Source organism: Leptonotus elevatus, chromosome 5 (genome assembly GCF_054856555.1).
Source record: "Leptonotus elevatus isolate MCC_2025b chromosome 5, RoL_Lele_1.0, whole genome shotgun sequence".
Classification (NCBI taxonomy): domain Eukaryota; kingdom Metazoa; phylum Chordata; class Actinopteri; order Syngnathiformes; family Syngnathidae; genus Leptonotus; species Leptonotus elevatus.
Window position 1 is genome coordinate 1,565,113 of NC_141243.1, and position 20,719 is coordinate 1,585,831.

Genomic DNA, 20,719 nt, shown 5'->3' on the forward strand with positions numbered 1-20,719 from the left:
AAAAAGCTATGCAACTGTCCGCATAGTTCATGAGGCTGTGCGCGTACTTTTTGGCAAAAGCTATGTGTACATCAGGATAAAGCTATGTGTACATCTGCATTCGGTTCTAGTTAAAACTATGCGGACGGACGCCCGCATTTGGCTCAAAATTATCCACATGTGAATGTGTATGTCTGCATAGTTTTACGGGGTTCTGGATAAAGCTATGCCACCATCTGCATAACCATTTGGCTTGGGATAACGCCATTTCGTTTTTCACATAGCCTTTAGCTCCGGGTTAAAAGTTATGTGGTTGTCTGTATAACAATTTGGTTTGGGATAAAGCTATGTAGTTAATCACATGGTTATTTGTGTGCAAATACAGATCCTATGGCCGCCTTCATTTGTCTCTGAAATTCACCCCCGGATAAAGCTATGTGGTTGTATGCTTGTGGTTAGCATCTGCTGTGCTAACAAGCTAATGAAAAGAATGCAGGAGGAAAAAAAAAAAAAAAGGTGGCATCTGTCTCCCAACCATTTTCAAGCCCCACCAGCAGATGTGTTTATCGTCAGCCCCCCCCAACTAGTTAGCGCCTTAATGGGGCCGCTGAGCGTTAATTAAGCGGCGGGCGGCGGCGTGGCGGGAAAGTGCAGCTTTACAGATGTCAGCGCTCCAGGAAAAAAAGGTTTACGGCATCCTTGGTGAGCGAGCCAGGAGAAGCGGACGCGCGGCAGATGTTGGTTTGCTACTTTAATAGCCCGCAACGTCAACGCGCTTAACCCGATTTGGACGGCAAAGTCGATCGGCGCGAAAAATACCAAAAAGTCATCATTTTGTTGAACAATATAAGACAATGACATTTTTTGCGATAAAATACAACACAAACATATTCCAATTAAAAAAATGTAACCTGTGCTGTAAACACATGGCTGCTATAAATCCCTTTTATCCAATCATTTCTCGCCGAATCAGATGGCCTCAAGATCAGAGGATTATTGCGTAATACGAAACTGGAAGTATAAATATGAGAGATAATCGGTCATTCCTGCTGACAATCATACGCGTTTGATTGGATTGCACTCAACTGTGCGTTCTGGTGACTTTGGGGATTATCACCAGAGACCACAAAAAAACATGTCCACTCCCTATTTATGTTGTGGCTTGCCATAATATTTACCATCGTAGACCCACAATATAAGACTGTTTTTTGTTGGGTTTTTAAAAAATATTTTTTCAATCGAATTTTTTAAATAAGCATTTTCCATGAACATTGGGAATTGGTTAAGGCCTGAATTTTTTTTTTGAAAAATTATGGATTCAAAATCTGCAAAAAGATTGATTTTGGGTTAATTTTTCTGATCACCACAAAGACCCACAAACCATTTTTATGCTGTGGCCAATAAACAACACCGGAGGAGGGTTAAAAAAAAAAAAAAGGAAAAAAAGACTACATTCCTAAACTTTGCTGTTATTTGATCTCCAACTATTACTAACAATCTCCAGTGTCGCAAATGAAAGAAATCCTTTTTTTTTTCCCCCGTCTACTTTATATGCCAAAAATAACAGAGATTCCTTGTAAATTGTCAATAAGCACAAGAGCATCATGGCGGTGTACTTACTGTCCCACATAGTAGAGCTTGGGCGCAGGACAGAGCAGGTAGTCGTTACGCACGGCGCTCGGCTTGTGATCTAGACGGGGAAGAAATAAATGGAGACATTTGTTCACATTAAATTGATTATATCACTAAGAAGTTCTATGCCACTTTTTTTTTTCCAGACCGATACCAGTATAACGATTCACTTTTCGAGTAATTACCGATACCTCTCGCACTTTTGAAACAGAAAATTAAGAACAGACATACATATCGGTGGCTGGTATCGGCAGCCTCCATGAATACCCGACACCTTGAAATAAAGCCCGATGCTCATACCTGGTATCGGTGGTTGCCCGTCCCAACATGTGAGAATTGTTGCATGCTGCGTTTGTATGTGTTGCTGCATCGTGTGTGCAAAGTATCGGTTGTTGCTCTCCTTGCCCACATTCCAAGGCATTACACTACCCTAATTGTGCCATTTTGCGTGCGCGTGTTTGAGTCTCCGGCCACCGAGGTCGTTTGCTTGACCCGCCGACTGCCGAGGCGACGGACAAGACGGTGGCATCTGCCCGGCATATGCGGCGCGTGTTCAAGAGCCGTCGAGACGCCCCACACGTCCCCGCTCCGCCACCGTCCGTATTTAAAAATGTGGTCCCCGCTGTCAAAAAGGTCACCAGTAACACATGCGGGGAGCCAAAAATAAATGTAAAAAAAAATGAGGGAACGGCGGGCCTTCCCCCGAGTGGGCGTCAGAAACTGAGAAAGGACACGCACGAGGACATCTGCTGACGACAAGTTGAATCTTTAGAAGAAAAGAAAAAAAGAAAAAAAGCAGAGAAAATATGCTGTACAAGTATTTCAGTCAAGAGTCAGAAAATAACTTGTTGGCATTGGCACAAGGAGCCGAACGAGTGTTTGAGAAGATGAGCCAAGCGTGGCGGAAACAGATTGCAGCCCAAAATAAGAAGCGCCATGCACCTGCAGACACTGCATATTGTACTCGATCACATGGGCTTATTTGGTTTTCATTCATCCATGATGAATTTCAAAATTAAGTTCTTTTGGTATGCTGTGGCATTAGGCCCAACCGATTAATCGGCTAGCTGATTTAATCCGATTTTTTTAGGACTGGGTTTAAAAAAAAAAAAAGAAATCGAATAATCAATCAATTTTCCTTTTCGAGCCCAATATCGATCCATAAAACCTCAACATAAAACTGATTAGAAGATGTGTTACTTTCATTAATAAACTAAAATCATTTGAGCAGTTACTGCCTCCCCAAAGTTTATTTTGGAACTTAATATTTGTGGAGTTTTTATCATATCCTTGACATTTAAGAAGAATTGATGTTCCGCAACTAATCGATATGGGATTGAACTAAAGTGAATCGAATCGAGAAAAATTGAAATCGAATTAAACTCAACTCTTCGCAATCAAAATCGAATCGATTGAGGAAATTAGAACCCTACCCTCCCACATGAACACATTACAACATATGACACCATTTCTGTTTAAATCAGCAAAAGAAATAATCGGACAATTTTTGCCAATTTCTTTTCCATATTAACACATAACAGACAAAAATAATGACAAACACACACAAAATTTACAAAAAAAATAAAATGGTTGATTTTTGCTGACCCCCCCCAAACACACACACACGGACATAAGACAATAACGGAATTTCGACAAACATAAACAATAGACGCTGGGGACACTTACTGAAGGTTTGCTGGTCCACGCTGAAGCTGCACACCACGCTCTCGCTGCTGCGGCCCAGCGCAAAGCCATTCCCGCGCAGCACGATGTCAAACGACTCTGGAGTGGGAACAGTTCAGTGATTTGACCAGCATTTGGCTCCATTTCCTGGTTGGAAGCCATCAAAGTACAAGTCCGAGAATAGATAAATAAATTTCAATTTCGGGTATGGGTCCTTGAGACTTTTTCATCCGTCCTGTTGCGACAGAGACGTCCGCCAAATTTCGTGTCCATCAGCGAAACGGGTGTCAGGGGCTGATTTTTATTACTGATGCAAAAAAAAAAAAAAAAAAAAAAAAACTCCAATTGATACATTTTTTATGGGCTGAATTGTTCCGATTTTCCAACTGTGACTCGGCTTTCCTTAAAGAACTCATTACCTCCATCTTTCCTATATTTCCTGTCCTGTACATACCAGTTACCCATTTTATCAGCAATTGCTCCTTTTTCTAAACACCACCACCAATCCCTGCTAAACTTGCCAGCCTCCAGGAGTTTCATAAACTTACCAGCAATCTCTACTTTCCTAAACGTACCATCAAATGTAGCTTTTTCTACACTTAAAAGCATTTTCCCCCTTTTCTAAACTTACCAACAAACATCCACGTTCTTACAACGACCTGTGAACATGCCCGTATTGAACCTTTTCCTAAACATGTCAGAAATCTTCCCTTTCTTGAACCTACCAGCAAAACTTGCCCTTTCCTAAACATACCAGCAAACTCCGCCTTTCCCAAACTTACCAACAATCTCACTTACACCAAACATACTAGCAACCCGCCTTTCCCCACACATGCCAGAATTCTCCCCCTTTTCCTAAACTCACCAGCAATCTCCCCCTTTTCCTAAACTCACCAGCAATCTCCCCCTTTTCCTAAACTTACCAGCAAAATCCACCTTTCCGAGAATTGCCAGCATTTGAACCTTTTAGCCATTTTACCGGTTAACGAACGTTCCGAAAAATCGTCATAATCGTCGAGTTTAACATGCTGAAATGGTTCCAACGATCCAGGGGGCGCTAGCGAGTGACTGGGGTTGAAATGCACTCACCGTTGACGCAGACGCTTGAGGGCTCCACAGTGAGGATCTCCGTACAGGACCTCTTCAAAATCTGCAGGCGGAGAAGAACGTCACTTAATCATCACCCTCGCGCTCGGCTCTCGAACCGCGCGGGCTTTTGGAAAACACATTTAGGCGCAACACCTGAGAAACGTCTCGGGTCCGACGCGGGAGGGTCCGCGCCGGCTTTTATGGGGAAATTATGCCAGGCGATTACATCCGCCGCTTGTATTGAAAAAGCGACATTAACATATAAAGAGGCTCGCGAGGGTCCCACTGTCGCCATCCCATAAATCAACAAAGGACAAAGTATGCAAATGGCGCGTGGTTCAAAAGAAGCAGCTCGCTCGGACCTTTCAGCACAGCTTGCTCGCGGCTTCCATCTGACGAGCGGCAAGTATTTACTGCCAAGTGTGGCAAATAAATGTGACAGCGGGATATGGAAGCATTAAAAAAAAAAAAAGGAGACGATTCGAGGGGGGGGGGAAGAAAAAAGGAAGTGCGGCGTTTATTTGCGGGTAATGACTTCCTTGGCAAGAGTGGAGATAAAGACCAAAAGATGTCGGCCTTGTTTGCCGTCAGGTCGAAGCTTCCCACTGCATTTGTCAGGAATGCTTAGCAGCTAGCTAGCTAGCTTTCCTGAACGTATCAGTTGCTAACCCATTTTACTAAACATGCCAGCGACAAAATAATATCTGCTTTCCTAAATGTGCTCGAAACCCCTTTTCCTAATATGACCACTAATCTTCCCTTTTATACATTTACCAGCAATCGCCCTGTCCTCACCTTCCCTAAATATATCAGCAAGCCACTTCCCGAAACACGCCAGCAGTTCCTCTTCCACAAATCTTGCTAACAACGCGCCCTTTTCCTAGCTTAGCAGAAAAACACAAATCTAAGCTAAGGCAACACCCGTTTTAGACTAAACATATTAGCAACATCCCTTTCCTAAATAAGACTTTCCTAAACTTGCCAGCAATCTCCCTTCCAAAACTGAAATCACTCACTTTCTCACTTTAACCTCCCCTTCCCGAAACTACTTCTTAATTAAATTTGATGTATTTAACTAACCAAATTAATGTATTTATAAAAATATTAACGTTTAAAAGTAAGTATTTTTAAATATAAAAAAACCTCACTCACTCTAAATAAATACAAATCATGACATCTGACAGCTTCATCATTAAATAATAATTTGTGATTTTGTCAGATATATTGTTTTTATGAGGGGGTGTAATAATAATTAATTTAAAAAAAATGTATCGTAATTCGTCGCATGACTTCGTTATCGTAATAGTTAACTCACGATTCATCGCAAAGTTTATATCTGTCATTTTTCTGCCACTAGTTGGCATAATTGCATTTGTAAGACGTTGGTGACAGCTCCATGCATTTTTCTTTTCATATTAAGAGCTATCGAATCTTTAACAACTTGTGAAATTCTGCACATTTTTCCAATTGTTAAGTACAACTTGACCGCAGTCTCCCCAAATGTACGCATTATTATGACATTTATTAAGACTCAATTTGGACGTGCGCGTGTCTGCTGCGTTGCCACTGGACAGTGCAGGCTTCCCAAGGAGGAGGCGTTCAATCGCGCGTAGAAAACAATTTGTGGTGTTAAAGGAACTTGAAATGAACTCAAAATGAACGCACTCATTTTGACACCCCTAAATTTGACACTTTTTTTTTTTTTTTTTACTTGTCTGATTGCAAAGTCCCGTAAAGCATCACAATTTCACCCCGAAAAAATTGTTTAGAAATGCTCTCAGGTTGCGTTCACAAAAATCAAAAGAAGCGTTTTGGCCTTGCCACGCTGCACACGTGGCAAATCCGTCCGTCCGTCTGTCCGTCAGTCCTGGCCTAAACACAGCTGCAACATCTCCAGCAGATGTTCCTTCTGGCCTCGCCTTCAACACAGCACGGAAACCAAATATGCGTGTGCGTTTGTGTGAGAGTGAGCAACAAATTGCGGCCCCAAATACAACTGTGCCGGTATTTTGTTGTACCTCAAATTGCTCTCACACACTCTCGAGTGAAAAATATTTCTCAAACACACGTACACACCACTGAAATGACCCCACACAAAATTCTTTCTCTCTCCCTCTCTACCTCTTATTCACTCACACAAAACTATTGATTAATGAAATGCTCTCACACACTACTGAAACACATTCACACTCAATTTCAGCTCACTGAAACACTTGCACAGACTGAAATACTCTCATATAGCACTCTGTTACGCGCTTAGACACAAGCTGGAAAATGATTTGCTCTCATACACTGCTTAAATGCTCTCACACAAAAATATTTGCTCACACTAACACTAATTGAGAAGTTATTTGCTTACACAAACTACTGCTGCTCACGCACAACTGAAATATCTGCTCACACTGAATTGGTCTCACACAATATAAAAAAAAAACTCACACACTACTGAAATATTCTGACACGACTGAAGGCTCTCACACTCTACTAAAAACTCTCACAAACTCTCACACATAACTAAAAACTATTTACGAATACAAACACAACTGAAACGTTCTCACACATAAAGTAGTAAAAACCCTCACAAACACACTACTGAATTATTCATTGACACAAACGAAACCTCTCACCTGATAATTATTAAAATTATTTCACGTTCACTCTACTAAAAATGTTGACCAAAAAAAACCCACACAAAATATCTCACACATACACACTATTGAAACACTCACACATTTACGACACTGAACACTGTTACTTACGCTCTCACAGTAAAAACTCCCGAAACACTCACACATAACTAAAAACTATTTACGAATACAAACACAACTGAAACGTTCTCACACAAAGTAGTAAAAACGCTCACACACGCTACCAAAATACTCTTAGACGATATTAAGACAGTCACATGCACACCACTTAAATGTTTTCACACACACTCCTGAAACACTTTGACACACACAAATTATTAGCTGTCACAAACACTATTCAAACACACACACACACAGACACTACAGAAACAAATGCGTGCGTGTTTGACGTCTCACTCTGGCTTTTCCTTCAGCAACGTGCAGTCAGATACAGGAAATGAGCCGTTTCTGACTTTGAAATAAAACACAAGAACCAAAACAGAGAAGAAGAAGAAGAATAAGAAGAAGAAGAAGAAGAAGGAGGCCCCACTTACTGAATTGATGATGCCTTTGAGCGCGTGGAAGCCATCTTTGACGGGAAACACCTGGTCCCTGGTGTCGGCGATGTCGGCGAGCTGCATGCGCAAGTGGGAGAAACGGTTTGAGATGAGAACGGCGCGGTCCGTTTTGGACTGAGCTGAGCTTTGGAGCTTTGGAGCGAGCGAGCGGGCGACGGCGCAGATGGCCCAACTGTGGCAAACGCTCGACGGTGCCGCAAAGGGAGACTAATGTTGCCTTTGTTTGGGACTTAACAGGCGCCGGATGGTTAGCAATGGTTGCCACGGTTACGGAGGGGGGGGGGGGGCACAGGACGCCGCATCGGTGGGCCCGGCGTTGGCCCGGCGTGGCCAGCAAGGGTTCGCTACTTTGTAAATCGCCCGCCACTGAATGGATCGGGCATCTTCAAAAGAATTTGTTCCAAATGTGCCGATTTGACCTTTGGGCCCAGTCAGCAGAAAGAAAATCAGGAAATCAATCAAATTCTCGCTCAGTCAAGCCTGTACGGTGGAAAAGGTTACTTTGAGAATGCAGTCAGTCGCTGGGTTATTAAGAAAGGAAGGAGGTAAGTAAGTAGGTAAGTTTGTCCGTCGGGTCGTAGACATGCAAGTCGCTTTAGGGTCGGTCAGTATGCAGGACGGTGGTAAGTCCGTTAGGTAGTAGGTAGGTAGGTTAGACAGTTGGTCCGTTAGTAACCAGCGAGGTAAATAGTTAGATGGGTTGAAATGAGTTTGGTAACTAGGTAGTTAAGTAAGTAGATAGGTCAGACAGTTGGTCAGTCAGTACTAGTAATTAGCTAAAATAATAATAATAATAATAATAATAATAATAGAATCACACTTATATGACACTTTTAGTTAGTTAGTTAGTTAGTTAGTTGGTTGGGTCAATAGGTTGTAGGAATGGGTAGATACTAGCTATGTAGCAAAGTCATATGTCAATAGTTACAAAATTAGGAAGTTAAGACAAGTAGGTTGGTTGGTGAATCTTTAAGTAGGTGGGCACGTAATTAGGCGGGTAGGTTTGTAGGTAGGTAAGTTTGTCCGTCGGGTCGTAGACATGCAAGTCGCTTTAGGGTCGGTCAGTATGCAGGACGGTGGTAAGTCCGTTAGGTAGTAGGTAGGTAGGTTAGACAGTTGGTCCGTTAGTAACCAGCGAGGTAAATAGTTAGATGGGTCGAAATGAGTTTGGTAACTAGGTACTTAAGTAAGTAGATAGGTCAGACAGTTGGTCAGTCAGTACTAGTAATTAGCTATAATAATAATAATAGAATCACACTTATATGACACTTTTAGTTAGTTAGTTAGTTGGGTCAATAGGTTATAGGAATGGGTAGATACTAGCTATGTAGCAAAGTCATATGTCAATAGTTACAAAATTAGGAAGTTAAGACAAGTAGGTTGGTTGGTGAATCTTTAAGTAGGTGGGCACGTAATTAGGCGGGTAGGTTTGTAGGTAGGTAAGAAAGTCAATGGGTAGGTACAATATATACTGTACGTAGGTAAGCAGGTTGGTCAGAAGTAGAAAATGTAACAAACAATTTAGGATATTTGGAACAACCGCTCGGTTGCTTTGTGAGAAAATCTACAATTTCAGAGCATCCCTGAAGGCAACGCCTGACCTCACGAGTGAATGAAACCTCAATCTCTCTTTTCTCTGCGATCTTCCGGTGGGATGCAAAGAAAGCCAGCCTTAATGATTTTCACGTGACATCCTGCAATTTTAGCCCATTTAGAGGAGGGCGGGGTGCGTGGAAGTGGGTCAGGCAGGCCACTCAAGCGGCAAGGGACGAAACCTACTGGAGGGTCTTTTCATCGACCCTTTCACACTGAGCTGATGCCAGTGCTGGTACCGAGCAAAAAGCGGCCATTTTGTTATGGGGCCAAGAGGCAAGCCCACTGTGTACAGTGACCCCCCCCCCCCCCCCCCCCGTGATTATTGTGTTATGCTGTTTGCATTAGAATAACCATGACTTCAGTGCTGCTTGCCCATCTGTGGCATTTTGTATTTTATGCTAGCTAATTGTTCTCTTACCTGCTGCTCGTCAAAGTCCTTGATGCCCACGCAGTAGACGCGAGCGCCGTACTTCCGTGCTTCCTCCGCCTTCAGGACCCCGAACAAAATTATTTTATTTTTTTTACATAAATTACGACATAACAAAATCTCAGCCTGAAAAAAAAAAGAACAGGACAAAAGACGGGACCTGTTTGACGGTGAGCTCGTGAACAAACACATCCAGTTTCCCGTCCGTCAGCGCCAGGATGATGCTGGACGACTTTATGGTTTGCTTCTGGATCTGATCAGTGGCCTACGGGGGTAAAAACATGCACACGAAAAAAGGTCAGTTTAATTTGTCGCAGCGCCGCGCGAGAGAGTACGCTCACTTCTTTGATGCCCTCGTGCATGTACGTTTCGCCGGCCGGATTGACTGCGCGCAGCTTCTTCAGGCCTTCTTCGATCTCGTACCTGAGAACACAAAAACATGTTTTTTGGGATGCCAAAACGGAACCATTTTGGAGCTTGAAATGCTAGCATGCTAGCAACAGCAACAGACTGCTAACTTACCGATCGCCAGTAAGTGGGAGGAGGACGTGAGCTTGGGCCGAGAATACAATGAAGGAAACTCTCATCCTGGGACTGAAGAGTGAAAAAAAAAAACACCAAGTTGAAGTTAGGATAACATAATAACATTTTTGCGACTACAATGGACAACTAATACGAATTTAGAATTTTCAAGATGTGAAGTGAAAGTTTTGATAACGTGTTAACAATTTGGGTTGATCAATAATTTGCGTTTATTGCTCAGGGTCATGGTGGGAAAAATTCAACTTAGAAGAAAAAGGTTGTTGTTGTATAAGGTGAAAACTTTTAGGTGAAGATTTTCTTGTAGGGGAAATACATTTTCTAAAGGGACGATTTTCTTTTGTGCTAAAACAATATTGAGGGGGAGCTTTTTGTGGGTATTTTTTAGTGGGATAAATACTTTTTGGGGGTAATATTTTGTGAGGAGGAAATATTTTTAAAGGGGATATATATATATATATAAATAATTCAGGTGGGGGTATTTGGTGTGGGGGAAAGAATTTGGGGGTAGGATTTTTTATTTTCTGTGTGATATTTTTTAGGAGAAAGAAGATTTTGTGGGAAATTTGACAAGAGAAAAAGATTTTAGAAAGAAAGATTTTAGGATACTTTAGATTTTTTGTTTTTTTTGTTTCGGGGGATATTTTTTGTGGAAGAAACATTTTGGGGGAATTTTCAATGAAGGAAAAAAAAATTATGGTGTTTTTTGGGCAGAAGCACATTTTTCAGTGTGATTTTTTATTTTTATAAAGTATTTGGGGTGATTTTTTTTAACGTTAAAAAAAGGCATTTGGGCGGGTGGCTTGGTTTATTAATATGATTATGATTATTATCAGGCAGTGTGATGGCTAGGCCAATTGGAGTGTCAGATGGCTATCAATTCAATATTTTTTCAACACGTGATGTAAGCATAGTACTAAATTTAGCGTCTTTTTTTTTTAAATATATATATATGTATATTTATGCAGCTTGTGTCTGACTGAAGGAAGTCGCAGTTAACATGTTGCTGCGTATGAGTCACGTCCTGGACACAAAATATGTAACTGACACTTTTAATGACAACACGAGCTGCATTTGCTGACTAAGTTGTATAAATTAAAACCTCCACCTCCAGAGAAATAAAGTCCATTGCATACGAATGTGCACCTTCTACATTTTGATGTCATTTTTACGACTTTTTAAAGGACATTCACACGTTGGAAGGTGACAAATGGTAAAAGTTGTACTTGGAAAGAGGATCTTGGGATTTGCCAAATTTAGATCGTGCAGCTTAAGTTGTTCCGACACCTTTTTTGCCATCAAATTTAAGCATTTTCGTGACCTTACATATGTGGAAAAAAATTATTTATGTTAGTTTTCCGCTCTAAAAAAAAACAGTGAAGTTATTTGTACTAGAAGTACCGGCAGTAGAAATAAAAAGTAGATTGGAAGAATTGAGCATTATAATTCTACAAAAGTGTGCTTTAAATGGTCATATCAATTTAAACTACAAAGTATTGTTTTCCAAATGTTGTATTTTTTTGCATTTAAAGCTTAACTTAAATCCATATTTCATGTTAATGTGAGCAATTTTTTTATTCAGTTGGATGTTTAAAACGTATATTTAGTTGTTCTTTGCATGTTATCTGCAGGTTTTAAGTGCACCAGATTATTTATTTATTTTTTTCCTGGTGACGATCACATTTTGGGGAGCGAGTGACGCGGGGCTCAATATTATATTGCAATATTTGTCATTTCGACACAAATCCTTTGCTAATTTTGTCATTATTATTTTTGATGTCCAAAGAAAATAAAGCACAAAGAGTGCCGTATTTCAGGTTTAGGGACCAAAAAATGTCCCTTTAAAATATAAATAAATAAATGACTGTCTCGGAAATGTTGTAAAGTACGGTCCGCTTGTATGTTTTGTTCCTTTTGTATTCAAAGTGTAAAAAGGGAATTTCAAACGAGGACATATTGGGTGGAAAGACAAAATGTGAGACTTTAGCTTTGCCGGCCGGGCGTGAAGTCGCAAAGCACAGCGGCCAACTTGCAGCGTTCCCACCGGCCGTTGTGGGAGCATAAGCTACACACATTTGGCAGCCACTTTCACTTTTTAAACTTCTTCCATTTTAAGTTTGGACATTTTGGTTTAACATTGTTGTTGTTGTTCGCATGTAAAGTCTCACTTGTGAGGATAAATAAGGCCTTCATATTGGAATCAACACATAGAAACGCTTTTTAACGGGACCGTGTCTTGGGACTGATGAGATTAAGACTTCAAAATGATTCCGCTCGTAAAACACTACTTTAAAAAAAAAAAAAGTAAAACAAATGTCAAGCTTGAGAGTATGACTTTCTAGAAAAAAAAGCACTTTTGTTCTCATACGATAATGATTTTCTAGAATTTTCTTTCCCTCTATTTCTTTCTTTCCTTCACACTTAATCAAGCTTTATAATCAAGTTTCAAGTTTAATCAACAAGTTTTTTTATTATTAGTAAATGGCTATTCTGGTGAGACATTTTGAATAAAAAAAAAAAAAGGACTTTTACCTTGGAAAAAGTCACATTTATTTTTGAAAAAAAATAAGCATTTTATTTGGAAAATCCATTTGTTACCTTTTAAATTAACAGTTTATCTAAAAAAAAACATAACTTTGATATTTGTAAGCTTGTGACTTTTATTTAATTATTAAAAAATAGGAAATATAAATAAATAAATAAAAAACAATTCCAAGGCTTTTAAGTGACAGATTTGGGAGCACGGTAAGGGCTTCATTTTGTAATTCTCCTTGAACAAGGCGCCGATTTTGTGATCCTTTGTCCTAAAATGCTCTATGAATTTGAGCAGGGGACATATTGGGTGCAAAGAGAAAGACAAGAAGTGTTTTGAACTGAGCATGTGGCCAGAAACACTTTGAATTTGGCGTCAAGTTGCACACGGATGCCGTCCAACGGAATCTGGCTAATCCGACAACCCACATAACAGTCGCAGTATACATCGACCAAGTGACGTCGGCCATTGTATACGTGAAGTTGATGCCAATACGCGCAGCAGCGGGGGGGAATGGTTGGACGACTTCCTGTCGGGATTGGTCAGACGTAGCGTAGCTATTAGCCACACATGGCGGAACAGAAGCGTTCCCGGTGTGCGGGAATCTTCAACAGATTGTCCCACGCCTCCCAGCCGTCTTGATGTACGTCGCGGTGCCGCGGGAGGGTGGGGGTGGTTGTATTTAGAGTTTCTGGGTTTAACACGAAAACATTCGGGTAAGGCTCAGCGGAAAAGTGCTCCCAAAGGACCACGCCGTGATTTGAAACGGGTTCTAAGACATCTTTATTTATTTGATATTATTACTGTATGTGTGTGTGTGTGGGTGTGTATATGTGATTTGAATTGAGAGAAAAAAAAATTGGACGTTACGAGAATACAGATTTTTAATTTTGCATGACAAATCATATTTTAAAAAACAAAAACAATAATCCTTAAAGAATTTTCAAAAATGGTAAGTGTTTTATAAGAAAAAAATGAGAATAACCTCAACTGAGTACATTAAGAATAATTTAAAAAATAATAATAATAATTTATTTTTTTCGCTGGCAGAGTACAAAACAGGAATTTTACAACAACAACAACAAAAAGCAGTAGAATGTTTCGAAATAAAGTCACAATATTTCTGGAATCAATTCCTATATTTTAGGATTAGAACATGTCCAGCAGTGATCTTATTGTGTACATTGTCCGGCCGTCAGAGATAGTATGGTGGTGGGGTGCGGGTGCGGGTGCGGGTGCGGGTGCGGGTGCGGGTGCGGGTGCGGGTGCGGGTGCGGGTGCGGGTGTGATCGGCGGGGGGTGTACGTGTGGCGGCCACTCTCGTGGCAAATGGCCGTTCTCGCAGCCCATAAGAGCGGCCGACTCCGCCACCCACTCCCACCTGCTGCCTTTGCTATTTTCTTCAGGCGGGCGAGTGAGCGAGCGAGCGAGCGAGTGAGCGAGCGAGCGAGCGGCGCTTCTGGCGGGGCCGCCGCCGTCTGTCCTGAAGCTGAGCTGGCAGCCGGCACTAACACTTCGGAGACGGACAATTTTTTGGTCTGAAGAGGACGCGCGGCCTGGTCCTCCCCTAAGTCGGGAAAGGAGCCGCCAGCGTTTTTTCAGAGGCCAGCGAAGGTGCGAAAGCGTGACACGGTTCCAAACGGGAACACAAGTGGCGGATTGTGCAGCCTCCACTTGTTTAGCAACATTGACGAGACTTCATCGAGGAGGAGAAAAGTTCGCCTTTAAGTCGAATTTGTTTCAGGCGGACATCAGCAAGGCAACTTTATTGAGACGCAAAGTAACTCAATGTGCTTCTCAAACACAAGAAAACAAAGAAAAGTTGTTGTTCACTCAAAAGTAACCAAATTGTGGATAAAAAATGGACCGATCCACTTCATGGGTCAATTTGATCCAATTTTCTGGGTTCTTTTATACAAAATGACCCCATTTTTTGAGCCAAGTAAAGAATCTGACCAATATTCATGAGTTGTTTTACACTAAAAGAGCCATTTCTTGACTCAAAGTTGGGTCAAATTGACCCAAATAGAAGATTGGTCCATTTTTGACCCATAAAAATAACCCAATTTTTGACCCAACTGTTTTTAGAGTGTTGTATTTGGTGAAAGCGTGCGAGTTTGGCAACTCACCTAACAAATCTGTCCTGTTTTTAGAGTGTTGTATTTGGTGAAAGCGTGCGAGTTTGGCAACTCACCTAACAAATCTGTCGGTGAGATTCCGGACAAAGGAGTAGATCTCAAACCAGTCGGCGGAGACGCTTCCTGACCTGAAAGGAGACAACAACACTGCAGCTCATCTTGTGGCACATGTCAGCAAAAAAATCTCATTTGTTATAGAAATTTAGCAAAATCCAGGAAAGGTAAAAAGAAGACTAAGAGAGGGAGGCTGAAATTCACCAGAACAGGAAGCGGCAGAACGTCATGAGACCGTTTGTTTTGGTGAAGCAAAATAGTGGGGGGAAATCATAACATTAAGAGAAAATTGTTTTTTTAGGGGAAAAAAATGATCTCATATGTCGCACAGATTTTTATTTTATTTTTTCAATTTTTGCGATTTTGACACATTTGGGGGGAAAATATACTTTTATTGCAAAAAATATTTGTACCTTTTCAGTGAAAATTCTTATTTTGAGGGGAAAAAAATCAAGAAAAAAATGCAATTTTACCAGAAAAAAAGTCAATGTTGTTTTTACTTTAATCAACTAAATATTAGTAATAATAACAATAACAGTCAAAAATAAAAACAATCTTACAAGAATAAAGTTTTTTAGAAAAAAGAAGATTTTTTTAAATCAAAAAGTCAAAATTTCTCAAAAATTAAGACACATTTTGAGAGTGAAAAATCCCTTGTAAGAAAATGTTTTCCCCTTGAATTTCAATTTGATTTGCAATTTTGAGAACACTCACAACCAACAATATATGTATTTTTCAGGAGGAAAAAAATCCAGAATTTCACAAGAATTATATTATTTGCATATTAAATAATTAGGTTCGGGAGAAAAACATGTTTTGAGAATGTATCTAAAAAAAACTAGGACTTAATATGCCTTCATCCAAAACTCTAATATCTTTTACAAACATGCTGACTATAATGTCCAGCAAATGTGTCAGCATTCTGTCATTTTGCGGAAAGGCGAGTGCAGGAGAAAAGAAAAAGAAAAAGAAGAAAAAGGCTCAACGCAAGCGACTCTGAAGTCATGAAGGAGAGATCACCATAAAATGAAATCAAAAAAACATGTTCTTGGACAGGAAGTTGAGCGTTTTCTGCATGATGATGCAACTCTTCCTGCCTGCGTTTGCATCATCATCATCATCATCATCATCACAGCCAGCGAGCCAACGCTTGAACTTGTTTTGACGACTTCCAACACAAACGTGCGGCCCCAAAGACAAAGCCGAGCCCAGCGTCCGTCCACGTCGCCATGTGACGGAACGCCAGCTGGCCGCCACGCCCACAATGCCGACCATGTGCCAACTTTTTTTCTTGAAACCTCACAAAGTTGCATTGTCCTGTGACTCATTATTAATTAATTACAAAGCCAACTTTCAGCACACCATTTTTGGGGAGGGAAAAAAAAAAGACTAGTACAGTAAATAAAGTTGCTGGGGTTGTTTTCTAGAAAATACTCACTTTTTTTTAAAGGAAATATGTTTTTCGGCGGCTGGTCTGGGAAATTAAATGGCAGAAAATGAAAATCAGTCTAAAGTAGGCATGGGCCGATTATCGTTTGACGGTTTACCGTGGTTTTAAAAAGTTACGGAAATGTTTTGATTTACCCAAAATATTTCCAAAAAGAGACTTGTCATTTTAATACCATGATACCACGATATTTTTTTGCTCACGGTTACGGTAGCGTTAAAATCGAAAATCGTCGAAACGATGAGCCCTGAGCAACGGTGATGTCATTTTCAATCGACAGCAAATGGAGTCCAATCACGAAACAGAACAATAAATATTGGACTTCTTACAAGAAGTCATATTGTTATGCCCTCTACTGTATTTAATAATAACAATAATGGATGGGATTTATATAGGACTTTTTTGCTTTTTGTTTAAGCCGTATTGTTATGCCATCTAGAAATGAATGGTAAGAATGTTACACGGTGAGGCATATTTGTCTGCTACCTTGGGTTTGTTTTGAAATGCCGTGATACGTTAGCCAGCAGTCGATTCCTTTCGTGTTTGGGTAAAATCATCAAAGCAACAGCATTTTTAGCTAATATGCAAATTGGCATGCTGCACGCATTAGCATCTCCACCCTTTTAACAGATTTGAATGCAATCAAAAGGAGAACATTTAGCTGGTTCAGGACAGGTGTGCTACTACTTTTTTTTCGAGTCCACTCACTTATTGGAAGGAAAATGTTGGACTTTTTTTTTTTTTCTACAAAGCCAAATTGTTATGCCATCTAGAAATGAATGGTAAGAAAGTTACACGGTGAGGCATATTTGTCTGCTACCTTGGGTTTGTTTTGAAATGCCGTGATACGTTAGCCAGCAGTCGATTCCTTTCGTGTTTGGGTAAAATCATCAAAGCAACAGCATTTTTAGCTAATATGCAAATTGGCATGCTGCACGCATTAGCATCTCCACCCTTTTAACAGATTTGAATGCAATCAAAAGGAGAACATTTAGCTGGTTCAGGACAGGTGTGCTACTACTTTTTTTTCGAGTCCACTCACTTATTGGAAGGAAAATGTTGGACTTTTTTTTTTTTTCTACAAAGCCAAATTGTTATGCCATCTAGAAATGAATGGTAAGAAAGTTACACGGTGAGGCATATTTGTCTGCTACCTTGGGTTTGTTTTGAAATGCCGTGATACGTTAGCCAGCAGTCGATTAATTTCGTGTTTGGGTAAAATCATCAAAGCAACAGCATTTTTAGCTAATATGCAAATTGGCATGCTGCACGCATTAGCATCTCCACCCTTTTAACAGATTTGAATGCAATCAAAAGGAGAACATTTAGCTAGTTCAGGACAGGTGTGCTACTACTTTTTTTCCGAGTCCACTCACTTATTGGAAGGAAAATATTAGACTTTTTTTTCTTTTTTTTTTACAAAGCCAAATTGTTATGCCATCTAGAAATGAATAGTAAGAATGTTACACGGTGAGGCATATTTGTCTGCTACCTTGGGTTTGTTTTGAAATGCCGTGATACGTTAGCCAGCAGTCGATTCATTTTGTGTTTGGGTAAATCATGAAAGCAGCAGCATTTTTAGCTAATATGCAAATTGGCACGCTGCACGCATTAGCATCTCCACCCTTTAACAGATTTGAATGCAATCAAAAGGAGAACATTTAGCTAGTTCAGGACAGGTGTGCTACTACTTTTTTTCAAGTCCACTCACTTATTGGAAGGAAAATATTAGACTTTTTTTTTTTTTTTTTCACAAAGCCAAATTGTTATGCCATCTACAGCTGGTCACAAGCACTCTGGGGCATAGCTACATGGTTACCTGGTGTTATTATGGTATGAGCTAGTTAGCAACACATTCCCGCCGCCTTGAAATGTCATTTCATCACACGAGAAACTAGTGTCGCGCGGACGAAGTGCGCTTTGTCTTACTTGTCGAGGACAAAGTAGAGGTCGTAGGCTCCGTGGCAGGACGCTTCCTCCGCCCAGCACGTCGAGGCTAAAACGCCCAGCAACAGCACGCCGAGGGCGGCCGCACGCCACCAACGCTGCCCGGGCAAAAGTTGACTCGCCGGCGAGAAGTCAGGAGACTTTTTGGACATTTTCGAAACGTTCGTCTCGGGTCGTTTGCGTGGAAGGGGAAGAAGACGACGACGACGAGTGACGAGTGACGAACTTACATGTCAAAAATCACCGCTATAAGTTCGCGGCGACATGTGAAATACAGGAAATGACCGCTAAGGCGTCATCGTCGTTGACTCACACTTCGCACATTCGCATCCTCGGTTAACCCCGAACGAATTCCGAGATTCGCGTGTCACGTCACTTTGGGAGAAAAACGGAGCAAATGTGAGCACATTTGAGGAAAAGAGCCGTTACGACGCACAACAAAACTTGGATGAAGTCGAACTTAGTTGTGATGCGTTCAGAGACGCTCGGATTTGTGACATAGCCCCTTTCACGGAAACTGGGAAAGGTGAGCATCACTAAAATGGTCAATTAAATGTCAATAAAATAACACATTTAAATGGGATGTATATAGCAACTTTCAAGGTATCAGAGGGCGCTTATTTTTAGGAAAAGTATTTTTTTTTTTTTTTTAGATGAGCTTTTCTTCACCCCAAAAAGTTTTGTTTTGGGTTGTGGATTTTTTTAGGAAAAAAATACTTTTCTATTTTTTATTTTTGCAAAGTCCCAATTGTACAACATTTAATTTGAAAAGAAAAAGCATACTAGATTTTTTTTTTGTGGGGGAAGGGAGCAGGGATATTACACGAATTTTTTTTTTTTTTTTGTATTTTTATTTACTCAAGGAAGACGAAAATTCGTGACAAATGTGCTTCCTGGTTACTTTTCACGACGTTTTATGCAGCAACATGTTTTATCGTACGCATGACATCCCTTCAGGTTATCTACTTCATTAGTCAGATACGTTTCCTCACAGGTGCTTTTCACACAGGAAATGCCAAGAACGTTATCACTCGTCCATCTTGTTCAAACACGAGTTGGCGACGCTGATAAAAGAAGACGCGACTCCAGGCTGCGGAATTAAAACACGGATTTCAACATACGTGTACGTATGAGCTCATCCAATGGAAGCACAAAGCACATTCGATGTTGCTTTAAAGCTGAACTGTCAAGTGGCTAAAAGGGGAAGTGAAAGAACACAAAGTTTGTTTGCTGTCTGATTGACTTCGACATCGGCCACATTGTTCGATTACGTCACATTTGTGAGTCAAATCCACTGTGGACTGATTTCGCAAGAAAAAAAACTTCCAAGGAAAAAAAAGTCTGATTTATTGGGGGGGGGGGGGGCATTTTTTCCTTTTTCATGAAAATTGCAGAATCTTACAAGAAAATTTTGGAGGAAAAAAGTCAAATTATTACTTTTAAAGAAATCGTATGTGGGGCTGGAAGGGGAAAAAAAACATGTAATGTTTCAATAATTAAGTCAAAGTTTTATTTGAGGATTGTTTTTTTTTTTTTATTTACATATTAGGTGGAATTAAAAGATGTCAGTGTTTTGTTTTGTTTTTAAAGAAAATAGTAAATTACAATGTAAAAAGGCTATGAGAATCACATTGGACACGTAGAATGTTTTTGAATCATAATTTACGAGAATTAAGTGATAGTAGTAGCTTTATTTAAATAAATAAAAATGATGATTTTTTTTCAAGTTAGAATCTTAAGAGAATAAAGTGAGATTTTGTCATTGATTTTTTTAGAAATATGGTTTAACAGTACAAGAATTGGGTCTGTTTTTTGGGTGTGAGGGAATCTTGTTTTACGTCTCAGAATGCTGAAATCTGACAGAACAAAATCAGATTTTTGCAAAGTGAAAAAGACAAATAATTTGGAGGGAAAAAAGCTGTTTGTTTCAAGAAACATGCATAATTTGAAGAAAATAAAGTCAGATTTTTGAGAGAAAAAAACATTAACAAAAAAATCATAATATTAGAAGAAATGTAATGTTACAACAATAAAGTCAGATTCTTAGAGTAAAAAAAAAGAACGTTTGAGAATATGATGAATTCTCGAAAAATAACATATATACGGGGAATTTCCAAAACATGAAATCCTATGAGACTTGATTATGCAAAACGTGTGCGTTTTGCATCAGTTAGCTGAACTTCTTTTTAACACTTGCACTGCAGATTTCTTTGTCTTCTTCTCTGCTGCGCCCGAGTTGTCAAACACGCACGTACACACGAACACGCACCTCCACCGCAGCTAATTGCGGCTAACACACCTCATCAAATGTGAACATCAACACAGCAGTATAATTATCTGGCAAATCAAAGTCTAATTGGATGTTAATTACAATGTTAATTCCTCTGCACGCCGCTTGCTTTCAGCGGGAACCGCCGACACCGCGCCGCCGTACAAACGAGTCTGCGCG

The 20,719-nt window shown here is 40.2% G+C and overlaps 1 protein-coding gene across 2 annotated transcripts in view; it reads right to left on the reverse strand.

Annotated features, from left to right (window-relative positions):
* antxr2a (ANTXR cell adhesion molecule 2a) overlaps window positions 1-18,748 on the reverse strand; it is a 60,610-nt gene extending 41,862 nt beyond the window's left edge. For both annotated transcript variants that reach the window (XM_086076958.1, XM_086076959.1), the window contains exons 1-10: window positions 18,253-18,748; window positions 14,879-14,950; window positions 10,134-10,205; window positions 9,953-10,034; window positions 9,772-9,876; window positions 9,603-9,671; window positions 7,565-7,645; window positions 4,384-4,444; window positions 3,298-3,393; window positions 1,600-1,669 (exon numbers count right to left, since the gene is read on the reverse strand). In XM_086076958.1, the coding sequence (XP_085933084.1) occupies window positions 1,600-1,669; window positions 3,298-3,393; window positions 4,384-4,444; window positions 7,565-7,645; window positions 9,603-9,671; window positions 9,772-9,876; window positions 9,953-10,034; window positions 10,134-10,205; window positions 14,879-14,950; window positions 18,253-18,422 (878 nt within the window). In that variant the 5' untranslated portion in view covers window positions 18,423-18,748. The remainder of the gene's footprint in view (window positions 1-1,599; window positions 1,670-3,297; window positions 3,394-4,383; window positions 4,445-7,564; window positions 7,646-9,602; window positions 9,672-9,771; window positions 9,877-9,952; window positions 10,035-10,133; window positions 10,206-14,878; window positions 14,951-18,252) is intronic.
* Window positions 18,749-20,719: the final 1,971 nt, after the last annotated feature.